This window comes from Salvia splendens, chromosome 5 (genome assembly GCF_004379255.2).
Source record: "Salvia splendens isolate huo1 chromosome 5, SspV2, whole genome shotgun sequence".
In the NCBI taxonomy this organism is placed as follows: domain Eukaryota; kingdom Viridiplantae; phylum Streptophyta; class Magnoliopsida; order Lamiales; family Lamiaceae; genus Salvia; species Salvia splendens.
Genome location: NC_056036.1, coordinates 935,040 through 950,583, shown reverse-complemented (window position 1 = coordinate 950,583; position 15,544 = coordinate 935,040). Strand labels below are relative to the sequence as shown.

Below are 15,544 nucleotides of genomic sequence, written 5' to 3'. Positions count from 1 at the left end.
ATAGTAACATAAATAGGACCTGAACTTTTAAGGCTGCACATGTATGGTCTCTGAATTTTTTTTTCTAAAATGCCTATGAACTTTGCACATTTGAAAATTGAGACGCTCTTGCACTTATATAATTTTTTCAAACAAAATTGCCTCTAGTCCACTAAACAACATTTTAAACTTTATAATATCTCTCTCCCCTTGTATATTTCATTTTATTTAATTCTTATATTAGTAATTTTCATTTTTAATAAATTCATATATCTTTATAATTAATTTATTGGATTGTAGTTTGATTGATGAATTACTTTACTATATCTTTATAACGAATTTTCTATATTTTTATTTCAATAAATTCATAGTAATTCTTACATTAGTATTTTTAATTTTAATCAATTCATATATCTTTATAATCAGTTAACTTTGATATACTTGTAAACTAGTAAACTACATTTTCCGCCAAATAAATATAGTAGTATAGTCTATTTCTTTTTCCAAGTTTACAAATTTCTAAGTCATATTTTTTTAGAATGTCCCAGATTAAATAACTTATTTTATATTTTATTAACAAGTAATAATTAATTAAACACAATTTTCTCTACCTAATTCACTAAATATAATTTTTTCTGGAGTACTTAATTTATTAAATAATTTTAAATCACTGATTTAGAACCGTAGCCATATATCTCAACAGCGCACAGAGAATCTGGCCACGTATTTAGACTGTGAGATACTTCTGTGCCGTGACGGTGAAACTAACACGATTGTTTTCCTCAGTTCCCAACCGCCGAAGCAAAGCTCTCTCTCTCTCTCTCTCAAACACACACGCTCGGAGCCGTTGAGAACTGAGACTTTTTGATCTGGACCGAATCTCGAAACCAGTCCACTTGACTATCGCTCCAAGACTTAGTTGATTTTGGGGAAGAGTAGTTTCGCCATCGGTAAGAGGTTCAGCTCCGGCCTGAAAATGCACTTTATACCTTGTTTTGATTGTGCTTGGTTAATTTGATGTACTTGTGTTGCTAGGGATTTGCTCGGATTTTTTAAACGATATTTTTAGGCGAATGAAATACTAGTTGTTTGGTGAATTAAAAGCTTCACGGATTCTGCTTCATAGTACTTATTTTTGTAATTTCTTTTTCTTGTTTGATGATTGTTTGCTAGGATTGATTATATACTTGGATGATTCTTTCAATATTTGATTGCACATAACCTATTTGTGATTGGAGAATGGTGAATGTGATGTGATCTGGTGGAATGGGGTTGTTTAGCAGGATTTTTGGCTCTCGTTGATGGAGCTCGATTGCAATTAATGTGCTGAGAAGCTTGGGTGATCTGCTGCAATGCGGTGGAAAGGGGTGTTAGTATCGTTACTATGTCTTGCCACTTCGGGTGAATCAACAGACATGATTTCTAGATTTTCTTCTATAGCTTTGGGTACTGAGACGTCTTCCCTGTACAAATGGACGGTTGCCAGTGCGGGGATATTCGTGGCAGTGGCGCTTCTTTTGTCTACGTTTCTTATCTTTGAGCATTTAGCTGCGTACAATAAGCCTGAGGTTTGTTATAGCTTATAGGTTTTGCCTTTTGATATTTGTTCTAGCTTCGTAGTTGATTGTCTATCTTTGGGCAGACCAGTTATCTTTATCATTTACTCCATTTATCAATGCTATATAGTTCTGATTGATTTATGCAGTTTTGTTTTTTCTATGTTTCAGGAGCAAAAATTTTTGGTTGGCCTGATTCTGATGGTTCCTGTTTATGCAGTGGAATCGGTAAAGATAGCTTATCACAACTTATATTTCCTATTTCCACTCTATGTGAGAGCATCATTGCATTCAAGAGATGAGAGTTTAACAAAAACCTATACTAGTAAATAACATGTTGGAGGAATTGTTTCCATGATTTGTTTTTTTTGTAATGTTTCTGTTTGGTGCATTATAAAGTTATGCTAAGAAACTGGGTTTTGTTTCATGTATGTTGAAATAACTTCATCAAGTAGATATGTCGATTTTGTTCACTCTTCTTATAGTTAGTTATTAGGAAGGGTGTCTCTCAATATGGTTGCTTTTGTATGGGAATACAATTGTAGAGATATACAATTATTTTGTTGGACATAAGATTAAGATGTTCAAGTATATGACTCCTTAGGTGCACTTCGCCAAAATTTCATTATCAATAATCTATGCTCTATAGTCTATATGTTCACATTTTTCTAGATTTATTTTCTCTAATTAGGATGGCGTAATGTTTTTTTTATTTTATAATTGATGTCCTTGCTTTTTGTGAACAGTTCTTGTCGTTATTGAATGAAGATGCTGCATTTAACTGTGAAGTTATCCGGGATTGTTATGAAGCTTTTGCTTTGTATTGCTTTGAGAGATATCTCATAGCCTGCTTAGGTATGTCCTCTGGTGCAAAACTTGTATTATACTGTAATAATAGTATCATTATGTAGTGCTAACTTTATCTTGAATTACAAGTCATACCTTCTTTTGTGGCCCTTCTTTTAGCATTCTTAAAGTTGTGTTCCAAATGTTATCTGATCAGTTAGTGAATAAATCACTTGTACGCTAAAGATTTAAAAGGTTCGAATCCCTCTATGCAGTTGTGCTTAAATAACTCATTGTCTCATTCTAATGAATTGGCTTCTCTAGCAATGAACAATGTTATCTCAACATTTAGATCTTTCATTAATCATTAACTTAGATTCTCGATCCTCGGGTCTTCAAAACTGGAAAGAGTGTTAAAAGTGGAATGTTGAGTATGATACATAAATGAGATTCTTGTATTTTTATTGATTAACATTTTAGATATTTAGTAGTATATAATTATATAGGTAAAACAGTAATTATTTTGTGTTGATCGCATTATTAGACAGTCATTACATTTTTTTCTTTTCAAGAATAAAAGATGTACTAAGTTGGTGGGTATATCACATCCTGCAGGCGGGGAGGACAGTACCATTGAATTTATGGAAAACCAGAACTGGATCACTTCTAGTCTACCTATTATAGATGAAACTTATGCTTATGGAGTTGTCGAGCACCCTTTTCCATTGAATTGTTGTCTGAGGGATTGGAAACTCGGCTCCGAGTTCTATCAAGGCGTGAAAATTGGCATCGTCCAATATGTATGCATGCTATTTTTCATTAAACAGAATTTAATGTTATGTATACGTATTGACTGCAATCTAAATGCCTATATCTGTAGATGTTACTGAAGCTGATATGTGCCTTACTAGCAATGCTCTTTCAGTCTTTGGGTGTATATGGAGATGGAAAGTTTGAATGGGGTTATGCGTAAGTTTTTGCTTTGAGGATCTTTAGTGTACCATTTTGGTGTGCATTTACCCAAGATAGTTTTTTTTGCTAATCAATTTATAATCTGCTTGCAGTTATCCATATTTGGCAGTTGTTCTCAACTTCAGCCAGACTTGGGCCTTGTATTGCCTTGTGCAATTCTATTCTGTTACCAAGAATAAGTTGGCACCTATTAAGCCTTTGGCTAAGTTTCTGACTTTTAAGTCGATTGTGTTCTTGACATGGTGGCAAGGTGTTGCCGTAGCTTTTCTTTTCTCTTTTGGAGCTCTGCAAGGGTCGCTAGCACTGGTTCTGAAAGCACGTATACAAGACTATATTATCTGTATTGAGGTGTGGGAAGTATTTCATAAGCAAACTTGCAATTTAGATTAAAAAGATTCTAGAAATGCCGAATTTACTATCCTTATTCTCAAATTTCCGATATCCTTGTTATTCAGATGGGCATTGCTGCTGTGGTACATCTATATGTGTTTCCAGCTGGACCTTACAAACGTGGAGAGAGATGTGTAAAAAATGTAGCTGTGCTGGCAGATTATGCATCTTTAGGAACTCCACCAGATCCAGAGGAGGTTCGAGATAGTGAACGATCAACTAGAGTTCGTTTTTCTCGACAGGAAGACAGAGTGCAAACTCCAAAGCTCCATCAGAGTGTTCGTGATGTGGTCATCGGTAGTGGTGAAATTGTGAGATCATCGTACTTGCTTCTCTATTTTCTCAATTAATGCACTGGATGAGCTTTTCTTTTGGACATCACTCTAAGTAACTGATTATTATTTTTTTAGATTGTCGATGACATGAAGTTCACAGTATCGCACGTTGTAGAACCGGTTGAAAGAGGACTTGCAAAGATCAACAAAACTTTCCATAAGATATCCGAAAATGTGAAACGGTATGATGAGGAGCGTAAGAAGTCAGAAGATGATACCCATCTCGTCCCTTTGATCTCGGGAAAAGAATTCTCGGACGTGCATGACAACCTTCCCGAAGGCAGTTTGAGTGACAGCAGTGTTTCGGATGGGAAGAGGCCTCAGTACAAATCTAGAAGTCCGTCTTGGTTGAAACACAGATAACATATTTTTATCACAGGTGACTATCTCTAACTGCACTTGCACAGTTTGAGTATCTACTTCTTAGGTTAGGCGTAATGATGCAGGAAAATACATCTTGTAAATCTGAGTAACCTTTTAGGATTCTAACCGCGATGAGACATTGTTTTTATGGTGTCCGATCGCATTGTTTCTAAGGGATACAAACTGACACTATCCAGAATTAAACTTCCTCTTGCTGGAGTAGTTTGCAATTGAAGGATATTCATGTAACAAACATCATATGTGGAGTAATATCTAATGCAGTTTTATGTCTACAAAGCTATTTTTCTGCTAATGTTTGGTCCTCGGTCGAATGTGTTTCTTGATCTTGTAGATGCTTGGATACTTGCTTCAATCATAGATTTTCACCAATTCACACTGGTCGTGTTGTGTATGTGTTTTTGAATTATGGATACAGTGTTTAGTGAAGTTATATGGAACTGGAAGTAGCATAGTGAAATCATGCTTCTTTGTGTTACTAATGTGTTTTAAAATTAACAGTGTAAGAATTGATAGACCCAGCAGAATTATTTTTTTGACAAACAAATCCTGAAGCCGAAGCAAGTAGTTAAATTTATTCATTAAATTAATCAAGAGTACTATTTTTCAAACAAAAACTGAAATAAAAATAAAAATATAGTAATACTGATGACTAATTTAACAATATTTATAATAGCGAGAATTATTTAATTAATTAATTGTGTTAAGATTAAGTTAAGATGGCCGTTTCATTTTTAGAAAAAAAAAGAGATTCCTAACATTGAGCACTATGAATTACTAGTACTATCAAACATGCCGTATTAATCACAAAACAAATATATTTAGAAAAAAAACATAAAATTAATTTTTTCTAAACGAATTAGTCCAAGGATAAAATGGTAATTTAAACATAATGATTAGGGTATTCTCCCTCCTATAAATACGGAATCTACTGAATACTCCTCAACTCTGCTGAATGTAAAAGCTATCTTCACTTGTTTTTGCTCTTTGTTTATTTTGAATCTGAGATTAGAAAATCGAAATCAGTTTGATTTTGAAGGGCGGTGATGAGAATGTAGATAATGTCATGCACCACTCCGACGATCTTCGTGTGACGACAACATCTCATACCCAAACAATTTCTGAGCCCTTATCTCTCTATTCCATTTTATTTTTCCAAATGTTTTCTCTAAATTCGTCAATTCGTGATATTATTCCAAAATATTTATTTTATCAGCTAAGAACCAAGTGATGGGATCTTTCTTATGAAAGTTCAAACCATGATGCGGACCGTACAGCATTTTAATGCTTCTGGGGATAAATTTTGGTGTCTGATGGTTCTTCATTTCTTTTATTTTGGATAATTTGTGGAAATGTTTTCAAATTAAAAATAGTTTTTTTTCTAATTTTGGATTAATTCAATATATTTATGTACCAGTGTCAGTGTGTTTGATATCGATATATTTTTTTTTTCTTTCTGTATATAGTCTCCGATTTTATACCGCCTATTGAAATTGTTAATATAAAGAGAAGACTACAAAACTAATCATTCTATCTTTACAAAATGCTAAATTCGAAACAATTCAGCCTCTATAATTGCAAACAGATTGTTAATCACAAAATCTCTTTGCCTAGGCCATCCACGATAGAAATAGCCCAGCAATAGCCCAACCATAGCCTATCTACAAACTCTTCTCACATCATCAACACTAAAAATCTTCATGTCACATCATCAAAACAAGCAAATAGCCCAGCCATCGCCAAGCTATAGCCTAACCACATCACTCAAAATTATATAAAACAAATAATTAACAATCACACAAAATACGGAATTAAATTTACGATACATATACGGGAAAATTCAATAATAATACTCCCTCCGTCCCGCACTACTCGCACTTATTTCCTTTTTGGGCGTCCCAAGTTACTTGCACTTTTTCTATTTTTAGTAAAAATTTTCACCTACAGCCGTCATTTTTGACTTACCCTCATTCCTTAATCTCCGTGCCGAAAACGAAAGGGGCGAGTAGCCGGGACGGAGGGAGTATTAAAATTTTAAAAAGTACATTAATTAAAAAAATACACTTCATTAAAATTAAAATAACATTACAACATCATCATTAATGAGTTTGTTCCACATTGAAAGTGGAACATAAAATATTCAAGTATGTCTCTATAAGAGAGAAACAACTAAGAATGAGTTTGTCCCACATCGAAAATGGAACATAAAACATTCAAGGATGTCTCTATAAAAGAGAAACAACCAAGAATGAGTTTGTCCCACATCGAAAGTGGAACATAAAACATTCAAGGATGTCTCTATAAAAGAGAAACAATCAAGAATGTGTTTCATAAAAAAAATATTAAATAAAAAAAATTTAAAAAAATCGCTGGGCGTTGCGCTCGGCGATCCGGAGCCTGCAATGGCGCCGACGCCGCCGAGCGGATCGCCCAGCTCCCACACATCGCCTAGCGCTAGGTGATTTTTTTTCCGGAAACTGGCTCGGCGGTTACAATGGTTCGCCTAGCGGATCGCCTAGCGCCGGGGCTCGGCTAGGCGGTGCGCTAGGCGCCATTGTAGATGCTCTAAGCAGAAATTTATTTTACTTTATTAAACTAGTAATCCACTAGTAATAAATTTAGGAGTGATGTATCTTACATGGAGTACTATGTTTCATTGTTAAAAGAGAGTAAATGACTATAGGGTCTGTATTGTGAGAGAGTATAATAGGAAGTACTGAAAAATAATGTGACATGCATTAAAAAATTAAATGAGATTTAATTTTGTAAATGAATCAAAATTGAAAATTTATGAGCATCATATACTATTAAAATCACCGAGTTAGAAAGAGCAAGTTTAACATAGTCTAAATCTCTTTAGCATGCACAATATTCATGCTTCTTAGAGCATCGTTAATGCTCGCGGCCGGGCCGCAAAAAGCGAGTCCCGGCCCGAGTGTCGCGTTGGAGGGGGAGGATTTGCGGCCTGGGCTTGCTTTAGATGGTTCGGGACGGGACCGGCCCGGGCTCGCGTTAGATGGTTCGGGACGCAACGCAACCCGGCCCAGGGTTAATTCATGTTCGGGCCGGGCCGCAACAGAATTTTTATTTTTTAAAAAAATCAAAATTTTTTTATAAATGTTTTTAATGGTTTTTTTTGTATTTTAAAATTTCTATGTTGTAATTTTCAATCATCAATCGAAAATTAACTTTTCCGTGTTATAAATTTCCGGTGTTTTTTATTTTACGTGTAAAATAGGTTGATGTTGTGAATAGTGTCATTTATTAGTTGCGGCCCGGGTTGTGGCTTGCAGGGTTAGAACAGTTGGGGTCTGAGACTCAAATTTGGGGGAATGATGACGTGGAGGGACTTGGGGCCTGAAACTGGGCCGGGATTAATGATGCTCTTAGTTCTTTCTCTACAATAATTACAACAAGAGTGGAGTGATCATCAGCTATGCAGCATCTTATGTTGTGTAAACTCAAAAAAATTTATAAGACTAAGTTATTAAGCCCAAGGCAGCCAGCCAGGAAATGGTGCAGTTCCACAATAACTGAACAACCCCTTGATTTCCGGGCATCCATTAGGGTACGGGATCGACCGGTGAAAGGGATCGCGCCCGAGCTTTTTGCGACTCAACGCGCCTAAACAACCATAAGGATCTTCTTGGAACTGAGACCTCACCAGTGCTTCGCCTTTTAGTGCAGCTTCTCTTGAGTTTTGAGAGGACGCCGTGCCTGAATACAGGAACCGGAATTCCGGAAACCTAATCGCTGAACGGTGTAAATGGACGAACCTCTCCTCCTTGAAGTCGTAACCTACGACCTGAGTAACGCCATAGACAGTTCAAATACTTGGTAGATAAGTCGTAATCAAATCTTACTTACCTCACTAAACACAACTTTCTCAATATTGTGATGAAAAGAAATGCTTTGTTTAACTTAGAACACATGGAGTAAGAATACTAGGAATATTACAAATATGCCACTGAATATTACTCAAGTTTTTGTATAGTTTAAATAATCGAAAGAAATGTTTTTTAGTTCCCAAAAAAGCACACTTTACAAATTTTAACTACCAAAGTGTAATGAACTTACAGTAATGTTGTGTGGATAAGTGCCCGTAAGCTCTCGAAAGCGACACACGCTAAACAGAAGATTCTCGAAGCTATCTCGAGCATGCTCTTCAGTAAGCGCTCTACTTCGCACGCTGTCTCGTTTGCCTGCAGAATTTTCGACAGTCGGGATATAAACATGAGATGCATAACTAGAAAATAATCTGTAATCTAAGCATCTAACATCAAAATTCTTGGTCGAACCACTGAATCGAGACGAGTACCCATCTGAAAGCAAAAGACTACTAAATAGCAACCATCTGAGGGAAATATCAAAGTGAATACCAAGTTCAAATGTTACCACAAGTCTGACAACTTTCTACTTCTTCAAACAATACGAGTCAAAAGATGAGCTAAAGAATTAGGAGTATATGATTGAGGTCAAGTACCATATAACACAGATTGCAGAACAAACTCTTTTGTACTTCAAATGACGTACATACAGATCAAACAAACACAGTCCATGAGGTTCGAGTTCTCTCACCTACTTTCCATAGTCATCTAAAATGATAAATGATCTTATAACTTCGTCAATAATTGGGAATGATCAAACAAACAAATTCCATGAGGTGCGAGTTCTCTCACCTACGAGCAATACTTGTATTTAGTTCAAAGACCACCAGTTAATTAGTTGTACACGTTTCGAAGAATCTTTGGTTGCAATTATATCACAATATTCACTCATACCACTCCCAAAGGGAATAATCCAAAACCATCCCAATCCTTGTACTTAACCACGTCAATTTGGCTCTCGACAGATCCCCCAATGTATAGTGTATACGACTACTTCCTAGGTAGGACCCAGAAATGGCATCAAATTATCTCACTTAGATCTGTTACACTCAAACACCAGAAGCAATGTCTCTCTTGACCGATCAAATTGACTGATGCACATTTATCACAAATCTACAAAGATTATGACATTTGATATTCTGTACATTGTCAAAGACAAAAATCCATGCTCGAGTTGAGGAAACACAGATAAAACAAGAATGCAGACGAAGTTAGATGTGGAAATGTTGCAACTTAGGGTATTCTAGAATACGAAAAAAGGATGCTAATTTTCCAGTAGAGACAACAAGTTACACATATCATCTTCAAAATCCTGAGAAAAATACTACTTTTAACAAAAACATCACAGCTCGAAAGCTCAACCGCATCAACCAACAAACAGTAAGTGACTTCAAGAACTATCATTCAATCCAATTCTTGAATCCATGCTTCACTAGTATATACTCAATCATCAAAATCATATAAGTTTGATCACTAACATTAATTTCCATCTCCCCAAAATCAGCAACATCCACACAACTTGCAAAAGCTACAAAAAACGAAAGAACTCACCAAACCATTGCTTGGACTCTGCCACGGTCCAATAACTCTGAGCTTCGCTCCGTGGACCAGCTTCCTTCCGAGTCTCACCCCCACTAAACAAGAGCAATGCTGCATCATCCTTGGCTGCAATCTCCACTCCCCTCTCAATATGCGTGACAAACGTTGCAGCCTGCCCCGGATGCTTCTGATACGGCTCCAAATACCAAGCATCCTCCTTATCCACTTTCTCGCAGCTACTACTCGTGTAAACCGAATGCCCGGCCACCATCACAAGATTCCTCAAGCTACCAAAAGGGTAACTATCTCTATCTGCATTCCTATCCACTACCCCATAAGAAGACATCATCCTCACACCTCCATCATACACCGAGAACAAAATCAGGACAGCAACGCCAATTGACAAGAAAATCAAGAACACCAGCAAAAGGGGGTGGAGTTTAACACAATGATGTATCCTATTTCCTAGTGATTTGATCATTCTCAAGAGATTATTTTTTGGCTTTCGTGATTTCTTAGGAATCCCAGATTCCAAGTCAAAATCCCTCCTTGGATATGCTTGGAATGACTTGGGACTATTGCTAGCTCCAAATGAATAACTTGGCTTCATAGATTAGATGAATCAAATCCAAGAACCTAGTGCATATGTGTGCAACAAATCAAGAAAAACAACAGTGGCACCATGAATTTCAAGCATGCCCTTTTCAAATTTCAACACCAATAAATGAGGAATTCGCAATGTTGGGAGTGAAAAAGTTGGGGAATTGACGAAGCCCGGTTGGGAATTTGGTCGAATGAAGTGAAATTCGAAGTGATTGTGAATCTGAATTGGGTGAATTCAGATTATGAGCTTTTGATCTTCGACAATAATGCAGCAGTGTTGATGAATTCGACGGAATCGATTGAGAAATGAGAGATCAAACAAACAAATCACAGTGATTTGTAATTGATGGGATCTAGCCAAGAATGAGTCAACTGAGAATTTGTTGCTTTCAATTTACATAAAACTGATCAAAATGAATCGAAAAGGCATTTTTATACTCAATTTAAGAAATACTTATGAATATAATTTACTTATTCTAGCATAGACTTTGAGAATTGACTTTCCAGAAATAATTAAATTCAACATTTATTTTATTATCTAAATTTATGTTCACAACATCTTCTGTGTTTTGAGTAACACAAAAGTTGTAATTTTACACTACTACTGTCTATCATTATTACCTAAATTTAAAATTTATTATATAAACTTCAACCAAATATTTCTTGAAAATCATACACGCTTGAAGATTAAAAATAAATACTGGTAAAATTAGTTTATAAACAAATTTTCAGTACTTTAAAGTTTTAATTTCAATTTTGATTTACTTTTTGAAGTTTTTGTACAACCTTTGGTTTCATTTTTTTTAAAAAAAATTATGGTCTATATTTTTTGTAGCTTTAACTTCGAGAAATTTTCAATTATAACTTTGTAAAAAGGTAATATCCTTTTTTTGATATGAAAATTGAAGTATTTCAAAAATGTGAATTCTAGAATTTTTCTAAAAATAATTTAAAATTGATATTATAAATTTAAATTAAAAAACAACACTAAATAAATCAAAATTAGTGATATACTCCCTCCGTCCCAAGTTACTTGCACTCTTTCCATTTTTAGTAAAAATTTTCACCTACACCCGTCATTTTTGACTTTCCTATACACTCATTCCTTAATCTCCGTGCCGAAAAGGAAAGGAGCGAGTAGCCCGGGACGGAGGGAGTACAATTGAAACCTAATATAATTGCTTCCAAAACCCAATGGAATTGCAAATGCTATTGCCCAATATTGGACTTGGGCTACACCAATTAATTAGGCTACATAGTCCATGTATCTTTATTTTTTTGAGTCGCTTGAAATTCATAATCTGCATCGAATATTTTAAAAAATATAGTCCAATAATTTAGTGCTTTGATACATAATAAATGTTGGTCCTTGCAGATAATGAATGAACAATAAATTTAGCCCCACTTAAGGTTGTGAGTTATGTGATTCTTGATTTTTCTACCAAACCACTATCAACATTCCACCTTTTTGTCTTCAATACAATTACTTAACATATGTTATATATGGAAAAAAATGTATTTTCGATGAAATTTTGTATTTCAATTCCCTTATTTATTTATTCGTAATAATTTATTTCATTGTTTGGTATCATTTTATTCTCTTTAAAGTCACACTACTATAGAAGTAATGGGGCCCATTAATTATTGAAATTAATTTGGTTCATGAATATTTGGAGAGCACAACACGGTTTCTAAGTGGTGGCTCCCTATGAAATTTCTTCTATTTTTTTTTTGAAATCTTAATACAGTACTATACTTTACTTACATATAAATAATGCGGCAAAGAGCATATTTGTACATATAGTTAATATTTGACTTCACTCATGCTCATGCTCTGTTTTGGTTATGGCTAATGACAAGTACAATAGTATTTCGAAGATTTATTAAAATTATGTAATTTAATTTGTGTTTTGATTTCAAAATAAATTTTAGTGAGAAAGTTGTGAAATACCATCGTTTTGGGTTTCGGTACCATAATATGAAATGCGAGGGGTGTTCAGTTGTTCAAAATTATTTTGTCTTTAAGTTGTCTGATATTGAATTGGTTTGAAATTGCAAACAAAAGTCTAAAACTATCCTACATGCATAGTGTCGGGCCCTCAACACTGAAAGTTAGCTGGAAAAATCATGAACTTTGAATTTATTTGTAGTTAGACTAAGAAAATTATCTAATATTATACTAAAAAAATTATATTTAAGCGACACCATCAATGAGCTAAACAAAATAGTCTATTCACAAAGAAAATAGTTTTATTTATTGATAAATATCAGCAATATATTACATGTAGTTCTTCGGAACAAATCCAAACTTCGATTTTTTTTTTAAATTATGGGACAAACTAAAATTTGACAAATTTAATGATTTTCTTATGATTTACCCAAAACAAACCCCAAGCTAAACAATAGAAAACCTTGAAATCATATTATTTTTGCTTAATAAACCATATCATTATGAATGTAAATTACGTATTTTGATCAGTATTTCTCAAAAAAGAAAAAACAAACTCCAAGCAAAATCACACCTTAACACATAGAGACAAATCAAGAATTCAACCAAACTACACCACCAACAAATTAAAAGTAAAATAAAACGTTACACCTAAAAATGATCATAAGCCGACAGATCCCAATTGTCACTCATCAAATCCTCGTACGGCATTCTCCTCCGATCGCCGCCGCCGCTGCTCCAAAACACCTCCTCAAATCCCTCCACCAACGGCGGCCATCCAAACCCCTCCAATTCCGGAAACATCTCAAAATTCTCGGCCGCCGGCGCAGAGACAGAGGCCTCCGGAGTTGGAAGGGCAGCGGGGGGAGGGGTGGTGGGGCGGGAGGCGCGGCGGGATTTGCGGCAGGCGCCGCCGACGGGGACGTTGCGGAGGGAGCCGCCGCGGGTCCAGTAACGGCGGCAGGACTTGCAGAAGTAGCGAGGCTGGGAGACGCTGTAGTTGTTGTAGTAGCAGAATTTGGTGTTGGAGGAGAAGCATCTCGGGCAGCTCGGAGCGGCGACGACGTCGTTGCTCGGCCGCCATTTGTTGATTAGCAATGGGGGCTTGGTGTGATCGAGGAAACGGTGGTTGAAGCTTGATGATGACGATGATGAAGGTGGCATTATGTTTGTTTGTTTGTGTTTTTGGATGTGTGTTGGTTTATTATATATAGAGATGGAGATGGTGTGGGGTAGTGGTGGTGTGGAAATATGCATGTGAGAACAAAAGTCTTAGTTTTGAATATATATTGTTTGTTTGTTACTAGTACTATCTTATTATTGGTTTGCTTGTGTTTTTGATGTTGTGGGATTTTGCTAGGGGCAAATTGTTGAAAAAACGTGGTGTTTGGTCGAATTCTGGTCTGTTTTGCAATTTTAAAATCAGTTAGAAAAATCATGATGTTTGAATTGGTTTGTGATTCAAAAATCTGGTCGCTCACGTGCAATACATTATCGGCGAATTGGTGGTATATGTGTAGGCGCTATTGTTAACTTGCCGTCGATGACGTCTGTGTTTGATTTTCGGGCAGATACTAGTACAATTTAAGCAAATGGTGGTTTGGTGGTAGAGTAATAGTATGCAAAATATGCATATGAGGTTTTTTTTGTTATAGTATATTGTTTGTATGATTGGTTTAAATGTATTTTTGGTCTTACAATTAAGTGACATTTTTAGTGTAATTATTTCTGCTATATAGAATGCATAAATTTACTTTGGTAGGGGATATTCAATTTATATTCCTATAAAAGTAAAAAATTTGATGATAATATAAGAATAAGAAAAATTAATTCTCAGATAATGTATGTGTGCCAAACATTTTAAAATATTGGTGGAGAATTGTGAGACTGCAGTTCAATAATAGTACTCTTTTGTCCTAACGTGAGTTGGTTGGCAAAAATTGAAATAAATTTATACACTATGAAGTACAATAGAAATGATGAAATTGTGTACGGAAATTTAATTGAAGCTCTAAATTTTTTATAAGTTAGATTTATAAAACACACTATACAATAATTAATAATGTAGTGATTACTCTACATTTATTTATAAGGTAGACCTTACACCCCTAATCAACATTATTATTTGACAAATAATACTCCTACCCTAAGCATGAAATAATATTTCAATTGTATACCGACTATAATCACTCTCGATTTTAATAATTAAAATTTTTAACAAACAAACAATGGGAAGAAAACAAGTGTGACCAAAAGGTGACTAGGAGAATCTAAAATAGTGGGCCAACTAGCTAGTAGGAGTAGTATTGTGTTATGTATCGAAAATATCACTTTTAATTTTAAAATTAAAATTTTGTTATAAATGTCTTGAACTCTAAAATTATTTATTAATTTTAAAAAATAAATATGGTCTTTAAATAAAAAAATGTCTATCATCCATTTACGACTCCTCAGTCTCGACTATGCATGAGTTATCGATCGATTCAATTAATAACAGAATAGAATAGTCTATTAAAATGAAATAAATCTTATGGAAGAAAATTTCCATACTGAATTAATTAAAAGAAAATGACATCATTCTTTTAAATAATAGGGCACATCTTACATTCAAAATAAAATAAAAAATAAATCAGTGACATCCAATGGGCTACATTAAAATTTGAAGTACGGAATTATGAATGCGTGATATTTTTTTATACAAGTCAATAATTTGGAATTTAATTAAATATTTCTTATAATTTAAGAAATCATATTTATAAAAACGTGTATATTTTAGTTTATAATGAGCACACCAACGAATTACAAATCTACAAAAGATTGTCACCAATAGTGTGTGCAAAATATTAGGCAAGTTCGACGCACACATTTAGTACTTAAATCAGTTAGTAAATATAAATAAGAATAAATATCAACAAATTATATAGAAGTAGTATCTAATATATAGTTCCTTTATTATCACTTGCATTATCCCTTTTGTATTCTTATCCATCAATATTGCCACTTAAGCTTAATTTTGACACCTTTTTTATACACTTGAAGATGATATTGATTTTCGATTACATATTCCTAACATAAATATCAATCTATCAAGTGCAAATTGCAGGAAAAAAAATTTTAATAAGCAAAAAAGGGAAGCTTTGACCATCCTTTCATCCAAAAATTTGAAAA

The 15,544-nt window shown here is 34.6% G+C and overlaps 3 protein-coding genes and 1 non-coding gene across 7 annotated transcripts; 2 read left to right on the top strand and 2 right to left on the bottom strand.

The window, feature by feature from the left end:
* The first annotated feature begins 710 nt into the window (after positions 1–710).
* Positions 711–4,678, top strand: LOC121805230 (protein LAZ1 homolog 1-like). Of its 4 annotated transcripts, none has more exons than XM_042205026.1 (9): positions 711–929; positions 1,263–1,547; positions 1,707–1,763; positions 2,282–2,390; positions 2,937–3,121; positions 3,202–3,290; positions 3,386–3,641; positions 3,749–3,994; positions 4,094–4,678. In XM_042205026.1, exons 2-9 carry the CDS (start codon positions 1,332–1,334, stop codon positions 4,379–4,381), a joined length of 1,446 nt encoding a protein of 481 aa, XP_042060960.1. In that variant the 5' UTR covers positions 711–929; positions 1,263–1,331; the 3' UTR covers positions 4,382–4,678. The 4 variants fall into 4 exon arrangements, with proteins under 4 accessions (XP_042060960.1, XP_042060961.1, XP_042060962.1 ...); XM_042205027.1 differs by having other exon boundaries at positions 1,260–1,547; XM_042205028.1 differs by having other exon boundaries at positions 711–936.
* A 759-nt stretch (positions 4,679–5,437) lies between these two features.
* On the top strand, positions 5,438–5,528 carry LOC121806035. Its single transcript, XR_006051575.1, has one exon. It is a non-coding gene; the product is annotated as a small nucleolar RNA Z221/R21b (small nucleolar RNA).
* Positions 5,529–7,722: 2,194 nt separating this feature from the next.
* On the bottom strand, positions 7,723–10,835 carry LOC121805664 (uncharacterized protein C57A10.07-like). Its single transcript, XM_042205611.1, has 3 exons — positions 9,838–10,835; positions 8,477–8,601; positions 7,723–8,204 (listed from the first exon to the last, which is right to left on the bottom strand). The coding sequence occupies exons 1-3, from the start codon at positions 10,433–10,435 to the stop codon at positions 7,887–7,889; spliced, it is 1,041 nt and encodes a 346-aa protein (XP_042061545.1). The 5' UTR covers positions 10,436–10,835; the 3' UTR covers positions 7,723–7,886.
* Positions 10,836–13,027: 2,192 nt separating this feature from the next.
* Positions 13,028–13,540, bottom strand: LOC121802546 (dof zinc finger protein DOF5.3-like). Its single transcript, XM_042202232.1, has one exon. It carries the CDS (start codon positions 13,538–13,540, stop codon positions 13,028–13,030), a length of 513 nt encoding a protein of 170 aa, XP_042058166.1.
* Between the last annotated feature and the right edge of the window lie 2,004 nt (positions 13,541–15,544).

Coding starts and splice junctions, on each gene's coding strand:
- LOC121802546 (XM_042202232.1), bottom strand. CDS start 13,540: ATGCCACCTTCATCATCGTCATCATCAAGCTTCAACCACCGTTTCCTC.
- LOC121805664 (XM_042205611.1), bottom strand. CDS start 10,435: ATGAAGCCAAGTTATTCATTTGGAGCTAGCAATAGTCCCAAGTCATTC. Junction 8,602..9,837: donor AGAGTCCAAGCAATGGTTTG/GTGAGTTCTTTC, acceptor AAAATTCTGCAG/GCAAACGAGACAGCGTGCGA. Junction 8,205..8,476: donor CTTATCCACACAACATTACT/GTAAGTTCATTA, acceptor GGCGTTACTCAG/GTCGTAGGTTACGACTTCAA.
- LOC121805230 (XM_042205026.1), top strand. CDS start 1,332: ATGCGGTGGAAAGGGGTGTTAGTATCGTTACTATGTCTTGCCACTTCG. Junction 3,122..3,201: donor AAATTGGCATCGTCCAATAT/GTATGCATGCTA, acceptor CTATATCTGTAG/ATGTTACTGAAGCTGATATG. Junction 3,995..4,093: donor TCATCGGTAGTGGTGAAATT/GTGAGATCATCG, acceptor TTATTTTTTTAG/ATTGTCGATGACATGAAGTT.